Source organism: Salarias fasciatus, chromosome 4 (genome assembly GCF_902148845.1).
Source record: "Salarias fasciatus chromosome 4, fSalaFa1.1, whole genome shotgun sequence".
Taxonomy (NCBI): domain Eukaryota; kingdom Metazoa; phylum Chordata; class Actinopteri; order Blenniiformes; family Blenniidae; genus Salarias; species Salarias fasciatus.
This window is the reverse complement of record NC_043748.1, coordinates 12980147-12997655: the sequence shown is the minus strand read 5'-3', so window position 1 is coordinate 12997655 and position 17509 is coordinate 12980147. Positions and strand designations below refer to the sequence as shown.

General features: G+C 45.7%; 3 protein-coding genes and 1 long non-coding RNA gene across 8 annotated transcripts in view; 2 read left to right on the top strand and 2 right to left on the bottom strand.

Annotated features, from left to right (window-relative positions):
- Positions 1–2469: 2469 nt before the first annotated feature.
- Positions 2470–4529, top strand: pde6hb (phosphodiesterase 6H, cGMP-specific, cone, gamma, paralog b). Its single transcript, XM_030089766.1, has 3 exons — positions 2470–2519; positions 3586–3730; positions 3826–4529. Exons 2-3 carry the CDS (start codon positions 3588–3590, stop codon positions 3941–3943), a joined length of 261 nt encoding a protein of 86 aa, XP_029945626.1. The 5' UTR covers positions 2470–2519; positions 3586–3587; the 3' UTR covers positions 3944–4529.
- Positions 4530–4537: 8 nt separating this feature from the next.
- On the bottom strand, positions 4538–16628 carry LOC115387161 (uncharacterized). Its single transcript, XR_003931345.1, has 3 exons — positions 14844–16628; positions 12771–12777; positions 4538–4551 (listed from the first exon to the last, which is right to left on the bottom strand). It is a non-coding gene; the product is annotated as an uncharacterized LOC115387161 (long non-coding RNA).
- Positions 7436–11924, top strand: LOC115387149 (G-protein coupled receptor family C group 5 member D). The gene is made up of 4 exons (XM_030089750.1): positions 7436–7950; positions 8667–9834; positions 10783–10838; positions 11032–11924. The coding sequence occupies exons 2-4, from the start codon at positions 8730–8732 to the stop codon at positions 11119–11121; spliced, it is 1251 nt and encodes a 416-aa protein (XP_029945610.1). The 5' UTR covers positions 7436–7950; positions 8667–8729; the 3' UTR covers positions 11122–11924.
- A 476-nt stretch (positions 16629–17104) lies between the features above and the next one.
- LOC115387146 (RNA binding protein fox-1 homolog 2-like) overlaps positions 17105–17509 on the bottom strand; it is a 50394-nt gene continuing 49989 nt past the window's right edge. For 4 of the 5 annotated variants that reach the window (XM_030089744.1, XM_030089745.1, XM_030089746.1 and 1 more), the window contains one exon: positions 17105–17497. In XM_030089744.1, coding sequence (XP_029945604.1) covers positions 17453–17497 — 45 coding nt within the window. In that variant the 3' untranslated portion in view covers positions 17105–17452. The remainder of the gene's footprint in view (positions 17498–17509) is intronic. The other variant, XR_003931344.1, reaches the window with a different exon arrangement.

The following is a 17509-nucleotide window of genomic DNA, read 5'->3' as shown; positions in this document are numbered from 1 at the left end:
ACAGGGTGTTTTGATTTGGTCCCATCGAGCTGAGATTTTATAACATTTTCACTGTTGATGTCCAAAAATCACACAAATGTTTTTTTTTTTTTTTTTTTTTTTTACATTTAATCATGAAGTCCAACTGCAATCTCTACTGCGCTCTACAAAGCCCCACTCACACGACAACGCCTCAAGGGAAAATGCATCATTCCTGCGTTTTCATCTGAGAAGTGTTTCGGGTTCATGAACGTTTTGAAAACGATACCCGTTTACACGGAAACGCCAAATGTCCTATGTAAATGTTGGCCCTTTTAATTCAAGAAAGGTCCCTCTTCATTACGGTGTGCCCCAAGGCTCAATTTTAGGGCCAGTTCTATTCTCCTTGTATATGTTGCCTCTTGGATCTATTTTCAGGAAATACAACATTTCATTCCATTGTTTTGCTGATGATATCCAAATTTACTACCGTTAAGTGGCCAGCGAAACTCTTCTAAATATTTGGAAAAATGTTTTAAAGATGTTCAAGACTGGATGTTACTAAACTCTCTAAACTTTTGGAATTTAATGGTGTGCTTGCATAATTTGGCACCTTCTTACTTAACTGAGTTGATTACGTTGCGTACCCCACAAAGAACCTTGAGGTCCTCCTACCAACTCCTTTTTGACATCCCGTGGTCTAATTTAAGAACTAGAGGAGACCGGGCGTTTGCTATTGCAGGTCCTGAACTTTGGAAAACTCTTCCTATTAATATCAGAGATGCTTCCTCTGTTGAGACTTTTAAATCATTGCCGAAAACTCATTTCTTTTCACTGGCTTTCAATTCATGCTGATTTCAAGGCCTTTTGGTATTATAATTTTATTGTATTAGCAGTTTTGTTTCTAAATCTTGTGTTTAATGTTTACTATAGTAGACCTTTTTATTATGTAATGGTAGTTTATTGAATTGTGGAAAGCAATTTGGGGCAGTACGTTTCTGTTTTTAAATGTGCTATATAACTAAACTTGACCATGACCTTGGCCAAAAATACTGAAAACAGTGAAGCTGGCATGTTTGTGATGAACTGCAGGGTTGTCAAACATGAGACCCGTGGGTCAATGTCGGCCAGTCGGAGGCTCCAATCCGGTCCAAACCTCCAAGCAAATAGTCAAAATTACAAAGAAAACTTTCACTACAGTCACCATGAGGGTCACATGGGTATGAACTAACTGGACGGTTAAAAGATGATGTCTTCTTACGGGCTTCTATCTGGGAGTTTCAAACTCTTTTCTGAATGTTTGTCTTGCTTCCAAACAGGCTAATCTGGGATCCTCCCTTTAGATCAACACGTTCCTCACCCTGTGGCCAGGTAGTTCAACCAGAAGTCCTGCACGTTTCCTCTTGAGGTTTCTTCATACAAGACAGTCATAAACTATATTACAAATCATAACAGGATCCTAACATGTGCATCAGGACTCTCTATGTCCAGTGATCTGTGATGCATTTATACATCTGAGTAAGAAACTTTGTCAGGAAAAGAAAATATGGTGATTCAAAAAATATGAAGAAGGCAAGGAATTTTTTTTATTTGGCCAAGCTGCAGATTTTGTTGCTTTTCTAGAGCTTCTTAGCCAGTGGCTGGTGTTTATCAGTTTAAAGCCTCATTGTTCCTTCCACTTTGGCTACAGGTGTCCTGCAGCACGGCTGCCAAACTCCTGCTGTGGAGCTATAATGAATATTTAAAGAATCTTCTGGGGATACCTGCAAATGTGACAAAATCCAGTCTGAGCACAAAAGCAAACACATGGGTTAATCCAAAGCACATACTTCAAACTTTTTTTTTTGTATAATAATGACAGAGAAAAGGTTGCACGTGTTCTGCAAGTCCACTTTTTGGCAGCGAGCCTGAAGGTGATTAAACGTTTAAAATAGCCGCTTCATTCAAGTTTGATTCTCAATGCAAACATGCAAGAAGTACTGTAATTCAGAATGAAGCTCAGGTAAAATTAATTGCATACCGAGAGTTTTTCAGTCCATCACAGGACCAGATGAAAGGATGTTTTTCACAATAAGACATGCAAAGTCACTTCTTGGAGGCTGTTTTCAGTGTCGTAAGAGTTGGTGCTTTAAATAGCAGACCGTTGTTTTCAGAAGCAGAAGCCCACGAGACCCCACATGTGAACAGAAAGCCTCACATGGAACTGAAACGCAACCATCAGCGTGACGAGCTTTACAGGGATAAGCCAGATGAGATCCTTCCAGATTGATCTCTGACTCTGTCTGCCACGGCAAGCGACGGCGCAGACCAACGGGGAGGGGAGGGGCGACGGGAACAAGGGCACCGAGAATCAGGGAGGGGTTAGCGGGGGCGCCAGAATCGTGTGGAAGTTTGGATGACCTTTTCCGGCGAGCATGTGACTCTAAAGAGGGCAACGCGGGGATTAGGGGTGAAGATATAAAGGAAGAGCGGCGACAACGCAACTCACAGATTCAAGGAGACGAAGGAAGCGACTCCGAGGAGAGACTGTCAGCGGCTTCTTGGGATATCCCTGACCTGAGGTAACAACGGCCGCACACCGCCTCTCTGCTGACTGAAACTGCATTGAAAATTATTTCTATGGTTTTTAAAGAGGAATCCTGTTCACTGTTGTTAGATTACCTGACTTTCCCAGTCAAACTCCATGTCTGCAACTTGCCTTTACAGCGGAGAGACTCGGGCGAACAAGCTGAGGTGGCTAAAAAAGTAATTTTTCCACTGAGCACAGCGTAACAAGAAAGACTCCAGTGAAAAAGGGGAGTAATTGAAAATGTGAGGATTTGTATCTGACCTTGTGGAGTAAGTTTTGGAAAGAAGTGAAGTTTTCATTAGTGAAGAGAGGCAAACGTTCAACAGACATGACTGGAGATTGAAAGCGGAGAAGGGAACAGGTGTGGGTGATTTCTAATGCTCTGTGCAAAGAGGATTGACTCCAGCAGCAGCAGACAGATGGCTAATGACCTGCCGGGAAGCGCCGCCCCGCAGCATCTTCTCACACGAGGGCTGGAAGATGCTCTGCTCAAGGAGAGACTCTGCACCCTCTGACTTGGGGGCTGGAGTTGCGTAACGTGGAAAAAGCAGGGTGTTTTCCGCCTCGTTCAAAGTGCCCCATCAGGATTACCGGTGCCGGCAGTCAGAGGAGCAGGGCTAAGAAGGGGGGCTTAGGTAGGATGGTGCTTAAGATCAGGCTGGAGATGAGGACAAGAGGAACAAACAGGGGTGTTTTGTTCGAGGGATCGTCTGCCCGTGCTCTGAAAACAACGTGTGAATGTTGAAACGCAGCAGGACGAGGCGATCCGGGGCGTTTTCTGAGAGGAATTAGCAGCCGAGTGGAAATCTGATGGAAAAGTTTGAGGTCAAGAATAAAGGCTGTTTCCTTATTGCACACGGCATTCCTGTTGTCCATCAAGGACAATTAGTCTCTGGAGGATCATAGCAGGATTAGCGCTAATCCGGCTGTTTAACATAATCTGTTCTAATCTCTACTGATTGAGATTTGAAGGGAAACGGGATTAGCAGGAAGTCACAGGGAGTACTGACGCTCTGTTTTTCTGCCGCTGCTCTTGTTCTTCCAGCGACCCTGAGCAGACATGAACGCAAGCCCCCCTGCAGGAAGCGCCCTGGCCCCCGGCGGGTCGACGGGCCCCACCACGCCCAAGAAGGGACCGCCCAAGTTCAAGCAGAGGCAGACTCGCACGTTCAAGAGCAAAGCCCCCAGGCCAGGCCAGAAGGGGTAAGAATCCACGAAAACTTACATGAAACCACGATCCCAAAACGAGTCGGTGGAGCGGGAGGCGCGGCCGCTGACCCTCCTTCTCTCCTCTCCAGCTTCGGTGACGACATCCCCGGCATGGAGGGCCTCGGCACAGACTTCACCGTGGTGTGCCCATGGGAGGCCTTCGGCGACATGGAGCTCAGCGACCTGGCCAAATACGGCATCATCTAAACCTGCTGCCTCCTGCCTTCCCCTCCTCTCCGCGACCCCCTCCGCCCGGCCTTCGCCCCACCTCGGCTCGGCACGCCGCCATAAGGCTGCCGGCCGCCCCGCTAACGCCCTCTCGTCTATCTACCTCAGGCTTTGCTCCACTGAGTGGAGTCAAGGCTTAATCATGTTCTTATTTTTATATTGCTATTATTATTATATGATACTGTTTACAGTATTTATACTTGAAATGAAAAGACGAGAAAAGACCTCCAGACACCTTCTTCCACCCCCCTTCATCCAGCTCTAAAACCCTTTCCTCTAACCCCCCCCCCCGGCGATGGACGCAAGCAAAAACACTAGTTAACTCTAGCCTGTATTTGCTTCTAGCAGTCTGTTACAATGTAAATAATTTGATTGCAGTATTTCTACCTTGTCTTCTACGCTCACCTTTTGTACTCCCCCCGCCCCCCTCTTTTATTTCGCATTGTATTTTCTACTCCTTGTTGCGAGAGTTACTGTGAAACACCACAGGATGCAAGGAGAGCGGCAACGACGGAAGCTACAATGCCCACAGTTATTCCACTTGGACACTCAGGAGGAAATCCCTTCAATCCCGTCTCTCTCTCTCTCTCGCACGCGCTTTGCTGCTGTCCGAACCCTCCTTAGAAAACAAAATAAAGTCATGTTGTGTTCCTGAGCACAATATATGTACTTTGAAGTGATCTGCCCTGATAGCTCCAGTAAAGTGTGTCTATTTTTAGTACTCATGTTGTCCGTTCTCTTCATTTTCTCACCACACTTGCCACTGTGTTCTTTCACATATGAAATAAAGTGTTCTGAGGGCGATACTCTTGGAGCAACCCTCAAGAACATAAGAACACAGACAGATCTGCCGTTTCTCTCTCAGGAAAGCACGGAGGAGCTCATACGTGCCTTAATCTCCTGTAAATTCCTGCTCTCTGGTCTTTCCTAAAAGAGTATTTAAAATCTCCAATTCCTGCAAAGCCCGGTAGTCTGTGTGCTGACGGGGCCCACAGTACGTTAGAAGTCACTGCATTTGTGTTCTTTATCTTATTTTTTTGTTTACTCTTTTAACTTTATTTAACTTATCAGGTCTTTTATTATATGTTTTATATTTATTTTATATAGGCTCTTTGCTTTCTTTCCTTTAAGTTGCTTCAGCTTTTTATCCAGGAAATAAGATTCTTTTGAAAATGTCCTCATTTGCACATAAAATAGACAAAAGTTGATCAACAATTTGGTGAAAATGAACCACTAAGAGGAGCCAGAGAGGCTGCAGAGGTTAAACCCCTGCTGGAGAGTGCAAAGAAAAAGCAAATGAAAGGAAAGGACGTCAGAGAAAGATATCATAGAAAAAAGAAGATATATCTGGTATTCAAAAACAATATAAAAAAAATGTTGAGAGATGGTTTTCATTGGGGTTATTTCTGATATCCTTTGTGTTTAAGTCGTGTCCAAGTTGTAAGGCATTCATCTGATAACGGATCTCTGTATGAAGCAGCCTATAGCTGAGGTTCACGTTAGGATGAGTAATCTGAGCCAGGAGGCCTTTATTTGCATTTCTCCTTCAGTATATGTGCAGGTGCATCATCTGTCAGTCTCATTTGGTATAGATTAAACTGAGTGCTGCAAACACTTTGGGGGCATTATGGACCCAATATGCTCCTGAATGAATATTTAGGGATTTTAAAAGGGTGTTTGTTCCAGATGTGAACCCCATAATTATTATTAGAGTGAAAACTGGATGTTTTCCCAGTACCAGGTGTGTGCAAGTAGGTGCATGAGCATCAGTTTGCATGTTTGTTTAGAACAAAACCATCTCCAGGAAAAAGGAAACAAAAACTATAGAGCGGCTATGTGATTGCTTTGTGTTACTGTAATGTCATGAGGCTGCAATGAGGTTGATTACTATTCTGATATCTTTTAAAATTGAATAAAAACATTTCAACTGGTTCATTTTCATTCCAATGAGCTGCAATAATCTAGAACCATTACAATTGGACCACACTTTTAAACATCTCTGGGGACTTTTCAATCTAAAACTAAGTCAGTGCTCCTAACAACAACTTAAAAGATGTCTTACCAGAAGTAATGTTAGCCTGTATCCACAGAGGAGTTGATATGTTTGATGCTGCTTCTTCCTGAAACTGAACAGCAAATCATGTAACATCAGTTGTATCTGATACATTCTGCTGATTTGTTTTCAATTATTGAGCAAACACGCCTAAGAGTTATTGTCACAAGTCACCATTTACTTTTAGGTCCCATTTACACGACAACATGTCAAATGAAAATGCATAAGTTTTGCCTTTCTGTTTCAGAAACGTTTCGTGCTTACAGGGAAAGGTTTGGAAAATGATGTCCGTTTACACTGAGATGGCTGAAACACGGAAAACAATGTTGTTTTCATGTGGTGCCACTCGTGGGTGCTGTTCGTTTCAGTAATTGCACATATCTAAGCAATATTCAAGCACTGCAGGGGTTTAACCAGGGGTGTAATCTGTTGATAATCTTAATTTTTCTCCTCCTCCTTTAAAGTGCATTCAGCTTTTTTCCAGGTCGACATTATAAATAAAAACCAGTTTACGAAGACTTACCTGGTTAATGAAGACAGGCCAAAGACTTAATGTGACAAGTAACTATTTACTTTCAATGCTTGTAAAATACTAGTAGTAGCTAATAATAAAAAAAATACATACTTTATTACAGGTTTGTGGTGAATAACTTGACGCGACATGCTGAGCATTTGACTTCACTCGTTTCCGTCTGATCAAGAGTTTTATATTCATGGTTTGTGAGACTGACCCCTTCTGGTGATAAGTGGAATTATGCAGGTGCTTTGCTATTGAAATAAACTATCATTGAAAATTACAAACCATGAACTCATCAGGAGGTGCTTCGAGATAAACAGAGCGAACACCAAACCTTGAATAAACATCTCTGCGTGCAATCTGTCAACATCAGTGTTCCTGCTCATCAACATTTCCCAGGCGCTCGGGTTACAGCGGTATCACTTACAAAAATTATGTTCTCATAACCTGCCCTGAACGACTGGCATAAACCAAAAACCAAGATAATAAACAGCACTGTACGACGCGACCTATTAGTGCTTCTCAAATATTTAGTAGTTGCTAATGTTCACAGACTCCAAATTTATGCACATGTTCGGCTCCTGCAACAAGCAGGTTTGATAATGGGGAAGATAAAGCCGTGAGCCTCGGGGGCTGGTGCCACAGAGTGAACTCAGACCTGAAGAGTGACTTCAGATTCAGCTGAACACACCCTATAAACACTCTGCTTGTGCAGGCACGAATCAAGGCGTTACGTACAGGTCTGTGAAAGACAACAGTCAGAGGCAGCCTCTATTCTCCACGAGACTCTCCCCGAGGCCGACTCCTCCATTTCAACTGTTGTTGCTGTGATTAACCTGTAACTACAGCAACTGCCGGGTCTGTTGTGTGTCCTGATGAGACAGCAGTGAGTCAGGCGGACTCACCTCAAGACCCGCCCTGACAAAAATGTGCTTCTTATCCCTGCTGAGCACGTGCTTCGCATGACGGAGTGGACTCGACCTGCTCAAGACGCTCCGGCTGCTGGGGATCACAGTGCTTTTGCTTTCAGCAAATAGGATGCAAATTCATATGGGAACCAGGATTAATATCTCGGGAGGCGTGGCTTGGCTCCTGTCATCACTTCCAGGTGTGTGAGCCCCACCTATAGTCTCAGGGAGGGACTCCGAGAGAGCAGGAGGCGTCTGGAAGGAGAGGATGAGCGGGGCTGCAGGTTTCTGAGCTTCGCTGGCGTCGATGCAAAGGGGGGGAAAACGATCCTGTTCAGACCTCAACTCGTCCTCTTCATGTTACTTCAATATCGCCAAGACATGGGCTCACCATCAGGATAGGAGGTGCCAAATACCAACTGCCAACAAGTGAGCCGACACGAGCCAAGACTTCTGAAAGTGAAATCTGCACCTCGACGTGTTTGTTCTCAAATCCCACAGAGTGAGGGTAAGTGCCTCTTCTATTAAAGGTTGGTCAGTTTTGCTTCGGGCTATTTTCCTCTAGAAAATAAGCCACAAATTATTTGGAATTTATGTGTAATTTAATAGTCGTTTACCGCCAAGTGTGATTTAGTAGAGACAACAGAGCGAGTTCATCGAAGTTTCGCTTGTTGCTCGTTTGACAAATGGAGCCCAGAAGTGGGGTGAAGCTGAGGGCACGCCTCACGTCGATCCATCATTGAAATTACCCAGAGGTCATCCTGGAGTCCCCGACACAAAAACAAACCCTGCACTGAGGGCTGCGGGAGGTGATAACTCCCAGGGATGGATACCTCCTGGATATCCGTCCAGTTTGAACTGTCTAACGGCCACAGTCCGCCCACGAGGCGGACTTTTCTGTCACTTTGGTATTCTGTCACAGCGTCACCATGTTTCAGTTGCTTTTTTTTTCCCTTGAGCCTTAGCAGCGGCTCACACACTTCTCTGCCTTGTTCTGGCATGTTTATACACTCCCTCCACCCTCCCTTTGTCTTCACTCTCACTGTCAAACAACCTTTCTTTTTTTTTTTTTGTTTCCTTTTCCACTTGTGACCTCTGTTGCGCTATCCTCAGTTCCATTCTTTTTATTTCACAGTGTCAGGTCGGACACTTTAATTATGTTTAGGGAATCCTCCGAGACTAACTTGTTCACATTTTGTGCTGACATGTACTTTTTCTTTTCAGGAGCAAAGACTTGCTGCATCAGAAGACTTTTTTTCTTTTTGTTGTGGAAAGGACTGAATCATCATGTGGACCACCAAAGTCAAAATGGCCTTTGAATTCAAGAACTTCTTCATGCCCCTCCTCTTCTTCTTCTATGCGCCTCTCACCTGCCTGTGCCAGTCAACCAACAGCAGTTCAGTCACGCCGACCGCTCCCTCGAACGACTCTCTGTTTGGCGTGAGAGGCTGCGGCCCAGGGCTGCACCCCATGTACCGGTACCTGTGCGACCGCCGGGCGGTGTGGGGCATCGTGTTGGAGACTCTGGCCACCGCCGGCTTCCTGCTGAGCATCGCGTTGCTCTTCGGGCTGCTGCTGTGGTCCCTGTGCATATGCGTCGCCACCCGGAACCAGCGCAACAGCATCGGCGGCGTGGTGACCTCCATGGCCATGTTTCTGCTGGCCACCGCCGGGATCTTCGCCCTCACCTTCGCCTTCATCATCCGCCTCACCTCTCAGACCTGCCCCACCAGGCTCTTCCTCTTCGGCGTGCTCTTCGCCCTGGCCTTCTCCTGCCTGCTGGCCCGCAGCCTGGCTCTGCTGGGCTTCGCGGCCGCCCGGGGCTGGGGGGAGCCCGCCATGGCCCTGGGGCTCTTTGTAGTGCAGGTCATCATCGCGACTCAGTGGCTGATCGTCGTGTTGGTCCGAGATAAGAAGCCCTGCGAGTACAGCCAGAAGGAGTTCGTCATGCTGCTGATCTACGTGATGTGCATCCTGGCCGTCGGCTTGATCCTGTCGCTGCACTACATGTGCCGATCCTGCTGCACGTACAGCTACAGCTACACGGCACCCTCCAACCACCTGGGGAAGACGCACGGCGGACTGCTCGTCTTCACGCTCCTGCTCTCTGTCTGCATATGGGTGGTCTGGATCACCATGCTCGTCAAGGGAAACCCGGACTTGGACCGAAGGCCGAAATGGGACGACCCGGTGCTCAGCATCGCCTTGGTAGCCAATGGCTGGGTGCTCCTGTTGGGCCACGGGCTGTCCCAGGTCGCCTTGTTCTGCAGGGGGGAGGCCTTATCCAAAGATCTCCCTCTGAGCTTCGCAGGCTGGACCAGCCCCAGCGCCGACATCCCGGGACTCGCCAGCCCCAAGGAAGGCAGGGAAAACGGGAGCTATGAGAATGACGGTGAGTACAGAGATACTCACGCTAGTTAGAGGGCTGCAAGTTAGGCCTGGGAGCGGCAAGGGTGAATCAAAGGAAATTACACAGACACCTGACAATTATTTTGATCGTTTTTGCAATTAGTCATTTGTCTTGAAAAATGCCCTAAAATGACTTTTTTTCCACACTTTTTTTTCGACCAACTGTCTAAAGAAATGTAAACTCAAATGACTTCTCCTGCGATAACATAGATAAGGAGGATGCCTTGTCGAGGTTCTTACTAGTTTGTTAAGCTCTAAAATTAATAGATACGTTGCGAGTTGATGAATTGAAATCAAAACAAAACATTCCAGAGGTGCAGCTAAAGTGCCATTATTTACTTTTTGCACTAAAAATGAATTGAGTGGGACAAACATGCATTAAAAATCTATAACCTTTAAGGACATAAAAACCAGAATTCATGTCCTCATTATGCTGACTGTCCTCATTGTATTGGTCAATCGGTCGACACATAAACCGACTTTTCCCTGTTTATTTACTAAAAACCGAGTCTTCATTCAACATAGTTTATCAAATGGAAAAATATATTGTTTTATAGTCAAAATAAATTTTGCTTCAGCCTTTTAACTTAAAAACCTTTTGACTATAGTACAAGATCCACTCTGGTTATGAAGATCGAGGCAGAAACAGAATCACTGGCAAAGGAGAACTGAAATAGTTACATTAGAAACCATTCAATATTAGTTCAGCGCTAACATTATTGACAAATAAGCTGTTCAGAAAATGAACTAAATCATCTCCGCGGCAAGTGATATTAAGACAACAACTGTGAACCAAAATCTAAATGAAGGCCATCAAGCATCCCAGAGTGTTTTCTGCTATCAGTGGGCTCAGCCCTCACGCTGCCCCTCCATGATGTTCTGCTTCTAATGACCTGATAATGAGCTAACTGTACCATTCTTCCCCCTCCAGGCTCGAGACCCGACCAGGCACTGCGCTCCCCCTACGAGTCTGAATTCTCCATGCGGGTGAGTACAATGAAAAAAAAAAATCCACTCTGCATACTCAGCAATTCAACACGAGGCCTTCTGGTGTTGTAATTAGGGCAAAGTCATTTTGTAAGGTTAACGATGGCAGTGCTTGTCAGGGGTGTTAATTGCAGTGACATGACAAATGTGTGATTATTATGTATCCCTGTGTGTGTGTGTGTGTGTGTTTTAGGAAATCGACACTGCGAAGGACTACAGCATTCCTCGCCCCAAGACCACCAACTACCAAGAGCCATACGACGAGTATTATGGAGATGAATAGAATCCCAATTTGCGTTCACCGTATGGCTTTTTCTGTGAGGACATTCAGTCTGGATCCTGCAGGGCTGCAGTCCTTCATGACTCTGACATCTCGCTGCTCAAACACACATTGACCTTAACAATGTCCCATTCTGTAGATTTAAATGTTTGAGACATTTAAAACATACAGGAAAGTGTCACCTCGGGATCAGGTCACCTCCAGCAAACACTAACCTTCTAATTGAACCTGATGCTGAGATTAAATCCTCAGGTGTTGGACAATTCCAACATTGTTCACCTCCAAAGTGTCATAACTTCCAGTCCATATTCTCCCAGGACTTCGCAGTTTTGGAGCAAACCAACCTGATCCTCTATCCTATAATGTCCGTGTACTCGGCATCGTTAATGTTTATAACATACTGTTCTCTGTGCCTGTGTGTGGTTTCATTAACATCCGCATCCACTAGTGGCCTAACATGAAAACGTTTCCCAAACGTAGCCAAGAAAACACGAAATGAAAACCCAAAAATAATGAGTTTTCATTTAAAACATTGGGGCATCAACAGGGCCTTAGTCTTCATACTCTAATTGGAGATGGAGCTCTCCAGTCTCATGCATGATGTGAGAAACAATAAGTTTCTGCTTTAAAGTGTAAGTCTTCATGAATAAAAATGCAACCAAAAAAAAAAAAAAATTCAACTGGTAAGACTCCCATCAACCCCTACTGGAGGTATGAATCCGACAAGAACATGTTACAAACATAAAACAGCACATTCTGAACATTTCATTGATTGCTGAAAGCATTTGAAAAATTGCACTCATGGATACTGATTGGCCAGAAGAGCAAAAAATGGTGCAGAGAATTTACTCACCAGCTGGTTCCAGGAAACACTCAGGTCAGAAAACAACCATGCATTGATGCAAAAACTGCAAATCAGTCCCAGAAGCAAAGGCATGAGTAACGGCCATGTTTAAAATCTCTTGCAATCACTTGGAAAAAAAAGGAGTTGCCAACAGGGGGAATGCACATTAACACCTCCTGTCAGTGTGTGATTGATTCGATCAGACGACTGAAAACACCTCGTTGTGCAGCATCCATGTTGTTTCCAGTCTGATATGAGAGCACGATGAAAGGAAAAGCCAGAAAATGGGACCAAAAACACACAATACGTCGTTCTCACAAAAACAGTGATACAAAGAACACATGCCTGCAGATTTATGGGCACTACAAGTACAGTCTCGTGTGAATGCACTTAAGTGTTGCAAGAAACAAAACGCACCAATAATGATCGCAACTTCTCTGGAAATGCGGAGAAACGGGCTTGGCAGTGACTCATCTTCTCGAGTTTCATCATCGAGGCTCGAAAGTTTCTGATATATCCACCTTTCTTCTGTCAGGAAACTCACATCATAGCTTTTTGAGTGGAAGTGAGTCTTTTGTCAGGGCGTGCGTGCGTGCGTGTGTGTGTGTGTATCCACATTGTGTGCTACTCTGAGATGGTATATAATAGCCCCGAGGTGATAGAGGAGGTGTGAAACTGTCACTTCGAAGGTGCCAAACTGCTGAGCAGAGCAGAGGCATCTGTGAAGAGCAGAGAGGATGGATGAAAGGACGAGGAGGGAGCGAGGGGCCGGGATGAGATGAGACGAGACGGGGGGAGGACAGGGGACCTGTCAGCTCGATGGGAGGCCTGCTGCCATCACTCATTAACATCTCCACATGCAAAGTTACAGTACAGAGTTCTGCACTTAAGCTGATGGATGTGTACAGGAAAAAAAAGATGCAATGCAGCGCATATTAATGTTGATTTTTGCACACATTTGTAAAAAATAAATAAATCAATCAAAATGTTTCCAGTGAATAAACCTTTCCAGTTTTCAAATCTGCATCCTCTTTCACTTATCTGCAACATAAGGCGCATTAACGCTCAATTAATCTTTCAAACTGAATCAGAGTCGAGTCTCCAGGCGGCTGCTGCAAAGTCGATGCAGCGACACCTGCAGTGGCGCCGTTCCCCCACCAGGGGGCAACATCGAGGCGTGAGCTGCAGAGGCTGACGGGAAGAGTCAGATGAAATTAAATGCAGGGATAAAGGAAGTTTCACATTCAGAGCCCGCTTTCTTCGACACCATTGCTTCTTTTGTAGGTTTGAGATGATTGATTTCGTGTTGCAGCAAAACTCCAGGAGACCGGATTGGTCCCACTCCTGTTTATTTCCCTCCACCGCGGCCTGTAGTGATCCGCCAGCCAACAAAGGTCAATTCTCCACTTCAATAGATGCAATCTCTCTCAATCTATTCCCCCAATTAGCCCAACTTCAATTATTCAGAGTGAGCTTGCCATCAAATTGGCAATTGGCCTCTCGTGCATTAGAGCAATTAAGAGGGATATGAGGTTTCCTGCCACATCCAACCCATTTACAGCCATTAAACTCCAGATGCAATTAAAGACTGTTCCGGATTGTTCCCTGCGACCCCACCCCTGGCAGCCGAGACAGAGTTTGGAGGTGGCAGAAGAGCCCATCGTGCGAGTGGAAGAGTTAACGCCGACGCGGCCCAGTCGAGCGCCTTTTCATCGCGCGCAATTGTTGCCCCCATCAATCATCCGACTGGCGCGCGCTAATGCGACCGCAGAGAAGTGATTCTCGGTGACTTCATTATTGAACTGTTGCAACGTTTCGTCCACCCCTCAGACGTTTAATCAAAAAAAAAAAAAAAAAAGGCCTTCCTCTTTATCTCTCTTCGGCGGAGGGGTTTTGTTCCTGCTCTCTCCTGATTGGTCGCCGTTACTGAGGCCAAACACTGGAAAGAAAATGATAAGCTGGGGGACAATCGTGGGAAGGAAGAAGCATTATCAGGGAACATGCTCTATCAGCGGCCGGCGAGCTGCAGGAGAAAGTACGCAAAGACCAGGATAAAAACCAAACTGTTTATTTATTATATACATTCAATAATAATGAGGAGAATAAACAGAAGGCAGACACAAGGATGGAAAAATAAAAACATTGTGAGAAAATACATGTCACTTATGGAAAAAGAAATCATCACTTGGATAAATGAGACTTTGAAAGCATGTGACGACTATAAAAAACATCGGAGAAACAAACAAAAACAAACCTTCACATGCAATTCAAACCCATTCATGTAATTGCTGTACAAAAAACCCCCCGCTGGGTGGACTGGAGCACATTGCAACAGGGGTCAGAGGTCAGCGGCTGACAGCTGAGGGCGACCCCTGCTCCCCGTGCTCCTACAAGCACGCCTCTGTGTTCCTTTCTAAACTGAGACTTCCTTTAATTAGCGGAGACGAAAAAAAAAAAAAAACCCAGTCAGACGCTCGGTGGCCGATGAGCCGCCGATAATGAGCAGATGGGGAAAAATACTCGGAGCGAGCCCGCCGCCACGCCGCCTGGAGGTGAGGGGCGAGCGTAGCCCGCGTCAGTCGGGCGTATTGTCCTTACAGGTTTATTTTCATGATGAAAACAGGCCACGGGGGGCAAATCCTGCCCCTCTGATGTGACTGGCGATTCCCACCACGAGCACGGAGGCACGACGGGAGAAAACTCCAATTACTGAAGCCACTCCGCGCCCGCCCCCCCCCCTCCCCCCTCCGAGGCGGCCAGCTCGCACCGCTGGACTCTCACTGACACCTCGCATCAGACTTCCTGTCAGCTCCTCTCTCTCCGTCACGCCCTCCCCTCCGTCCTCCAGCACTATGATTTGCACAAACAAAAAGGCCGACACCCTTCCTCGCTCTCACAGGCATGCATAGCAACACTTCTGATAATACTTGTAAGGAATAATAAGACGACAACAAAAAAAAAAAAGAAAAAAAAAGAGGTAATGCTCGTCAAAGAAATACTCAATGGACCTACTGCACTCCATTTCACAATCATACAAAATCTCCTCACTCCTGGAGAAAGAACCGAGAATGGGAGAGAAGGACATGGGGGGGGGGCTGTTACTCTGTCAGCTCATGATTAATGGCTCAGCGTCTCACCTTCACCAAAGTCCCACCGCTCGCCGCCCACGCATCGTTTCATTGTTGGAAAGGTGGCCACCGCTGGGCCGCCGGGCCCTCCTGACATTGCGTGGGACCCCCCCTCCCCTCCTCCTCCCACAATTTACGGTGTAATGCGTCCCTGCTGGGAAACGCCGTTCGCCAGCCGTCCTCCGGTGTCTTTCTGTGCATCTGCGCTGATTTCCCTCGCCTGTAACAAAAACGCTTCTGCAGCTACAAGGAGTAAAGGTAATAAATTAGCGAGCCGGCGGCGTTAAATGTGTCGTCGGCACGATCTCCCGCTCCTTCCGTCCACCTTTGCACAGCGGCTTCCAGAAGCGAGAGACAGAAAAGGCGCTTCTGGAAACCTTAACGGAAACACTGGCGCCCGCGGGTCCGAATTCCCAAACTGTGCGTCGGCTGCAGCTTCAAAGACGTTTCCCAGGGTTCTGCTGCGACAGCCGACTGCACAACACAGCTTCAGCCCACAGATTTGAAAAAAAAAAAAAAAAAAAAAGAAAAGAAAAAGACAACCATAGAAATAAGAAATATATCAGGACCAAAAATGTGCTTTCTTTAGGAAATCTTTGGAACCAAAAAGGCAAATAATAATATAATAATAGCAATAAGAACACAGAGAAGAGAGTATATGGAGATGTAACACATACAGGAGAAACCGTAGAGCTGTCCTCGTGTCGGATGCCTTTCGGACGCACCGTGAAAGAAAACTACTGGATCCCAGAGAGCATGATGAGGAGGATGATTTAGAATTACATAATGGTGAAGACAACTAGTGAAAACAGTGACTATAAATAGAAAACTGGGAATGAACCGTTTCTTTTTACATGACTGCAATTACTGTGAATCAATGTGCTTCACCCGGTTCGGTTGAGTTGAGATCTCTCACACACACACACACACACACACACACACACACACACACACACACACACGCACGCACACACACGCACACACACGCGCACGCACACAAAGCCTGTAGGCATAAACATCTGAACATTTCCAGGAGGGACCACCGTCCAGCCTCCACCCTCCACCCCCTTCCTCCCTCCCTCTGCTTCCCGGTTGGCTGATTGGCAGATGATTGATTCACCGTGTGGGTGTTTTGCTCCCAAGTTGCCGAAATACTTCTTTTTGTGGCTGCTCGAGTCCGTCTGCTGCAGAAAGTCCAACGGTTGAGGAGATAAAATGTATCAAGTCCTTTCTTTTTCTTTTTTTGGAAGAAGCGCTACGAGCAGATCAAGGACGAGCGCTGGGGGCGGGGGGACGGGGTCAGTTCGAAGCCGAAATGAGAAGCCGGCTCCGTTCTAGTGTTGCACTCGTACGAAGTGCACAAATTAGTGTCTCCGCTGCTGAAAGTAATGGAGCTTCAAATTGTTTTGACGGTTCCTGCAGCATCGAAATGAGGAAAAACTGAGGTAAAGCAAGAAAAAGAAAAAAAAAGAGTCATTTTTGTTTTTCTTCTTTGTCATTTTCAGACAACTTTTCTTTGTTTTTCTGTGAGGAGGAGTTTTGAAATACTAAAAAAAAAAAAAAAAACCATAAAGTAGTTGAGAGTGGTTTGAGTCAGTCTGATCTGTTCGGTATCCCAGCACGTTGCAAATCCAGAGTAGGTCCCACATCTCCTGCGTCAGGAGCAGCTGTTTCATCAGCTTTTTTTTTCCTTCCCATTATTACACAATATTAAACTAGAACCAGAGGGCTGGCTGCAGAAAGCCACCTCCACATTATCGTAGTGTTTAAAAGTACCTTCTCCTGTTCTCTTCCTCCTTTTTGCTGTGCCAGTCGTAGTATTCCATGCAGGCCAAGATTTTTTTTTTTAAAAAAAAACAAAGTTGTTGGGGAAACTCGAGTGTGTCGGTCTGATGAGGGCTGATCGGGCAGTGGAGAAAGTTTAGAGAAAGTTTGGAGAGAGTTTGTAGTGTTGTGCAGGGCTACGCAGGAAAAGCAGTCTCTCTTGTTCCAGGTCCCCGTAGTGTTTTGTTTAGTTTAATTTTTTTTTGTTGTTTTTTTTTAAAAACCATCCTAAATTGTGCCCCGGTAGTTCAGAGTAGCAGGCTCCAGCTTTTTAACGTGTGGCAGTTTTTTTTTTTTCTTTTTTCTTTCCGTGTCATTGTTTCCATGTCAGCGACAGACAGAAGAATACAGAAACAGTCTGAGTGGATGATGTGGCAATGACGTCTTGAACCACATGGAGGAGGAAAGAAAAAAAAACGGGTCGTTCGCTAAAGTCCGCCTGCTGAAAAATGGAGGGAAGCTCCGGCCAAACCAGGAGCTGGACAAGAGAGGTGGGTTTGGGAGCCGAGTGAAATTCCTTGGGTGTGATTTGTGGTTTTTAGTAAGGAGCAAACCTACTGTATCCCGCCCGGTATAAACTAGCCTGAAAGACACA

Bases quoted from the DNA above. Each gene is read 5' to 3' on its own strand.
- pde6hb (XM_030089766.1), top strand. From the start codon at position 3,588: ATGAACGCAAGCCCCCCTGCAGGAAGCGCCCTGGCCCCCGGCGGGTCG. The intron at 3,731-3,825 runs GTAAGAATCCAC...TCTCCTCTCCAG, and splicing joins CCCAGGCCAGGCCAGAAGGG to CTTCGGTGACGACATCCCCG.
- LOC115387149 (XM_030089750.1), top strand. From the start codon at position 8,730: ATGTGGACCACCAAAGTCAAAATGGCCTTTGAATTCAAGAACTTCTTC. The intron at 9,835-10,782 runs GTGAGTACAGAG...TTCCCCCTCCAG, and splicing joins CGGGAGCTATGAGAATGACG to GCTCGAGACCCGACCAGGCA. The intron at 10,839-11,031 runs GTGAGTACAATG...TGTGTGTTTTAG, and splicing joins AGTCTGAATTCTCCATGCGG to GAAATCGACACTGCGAAGGA.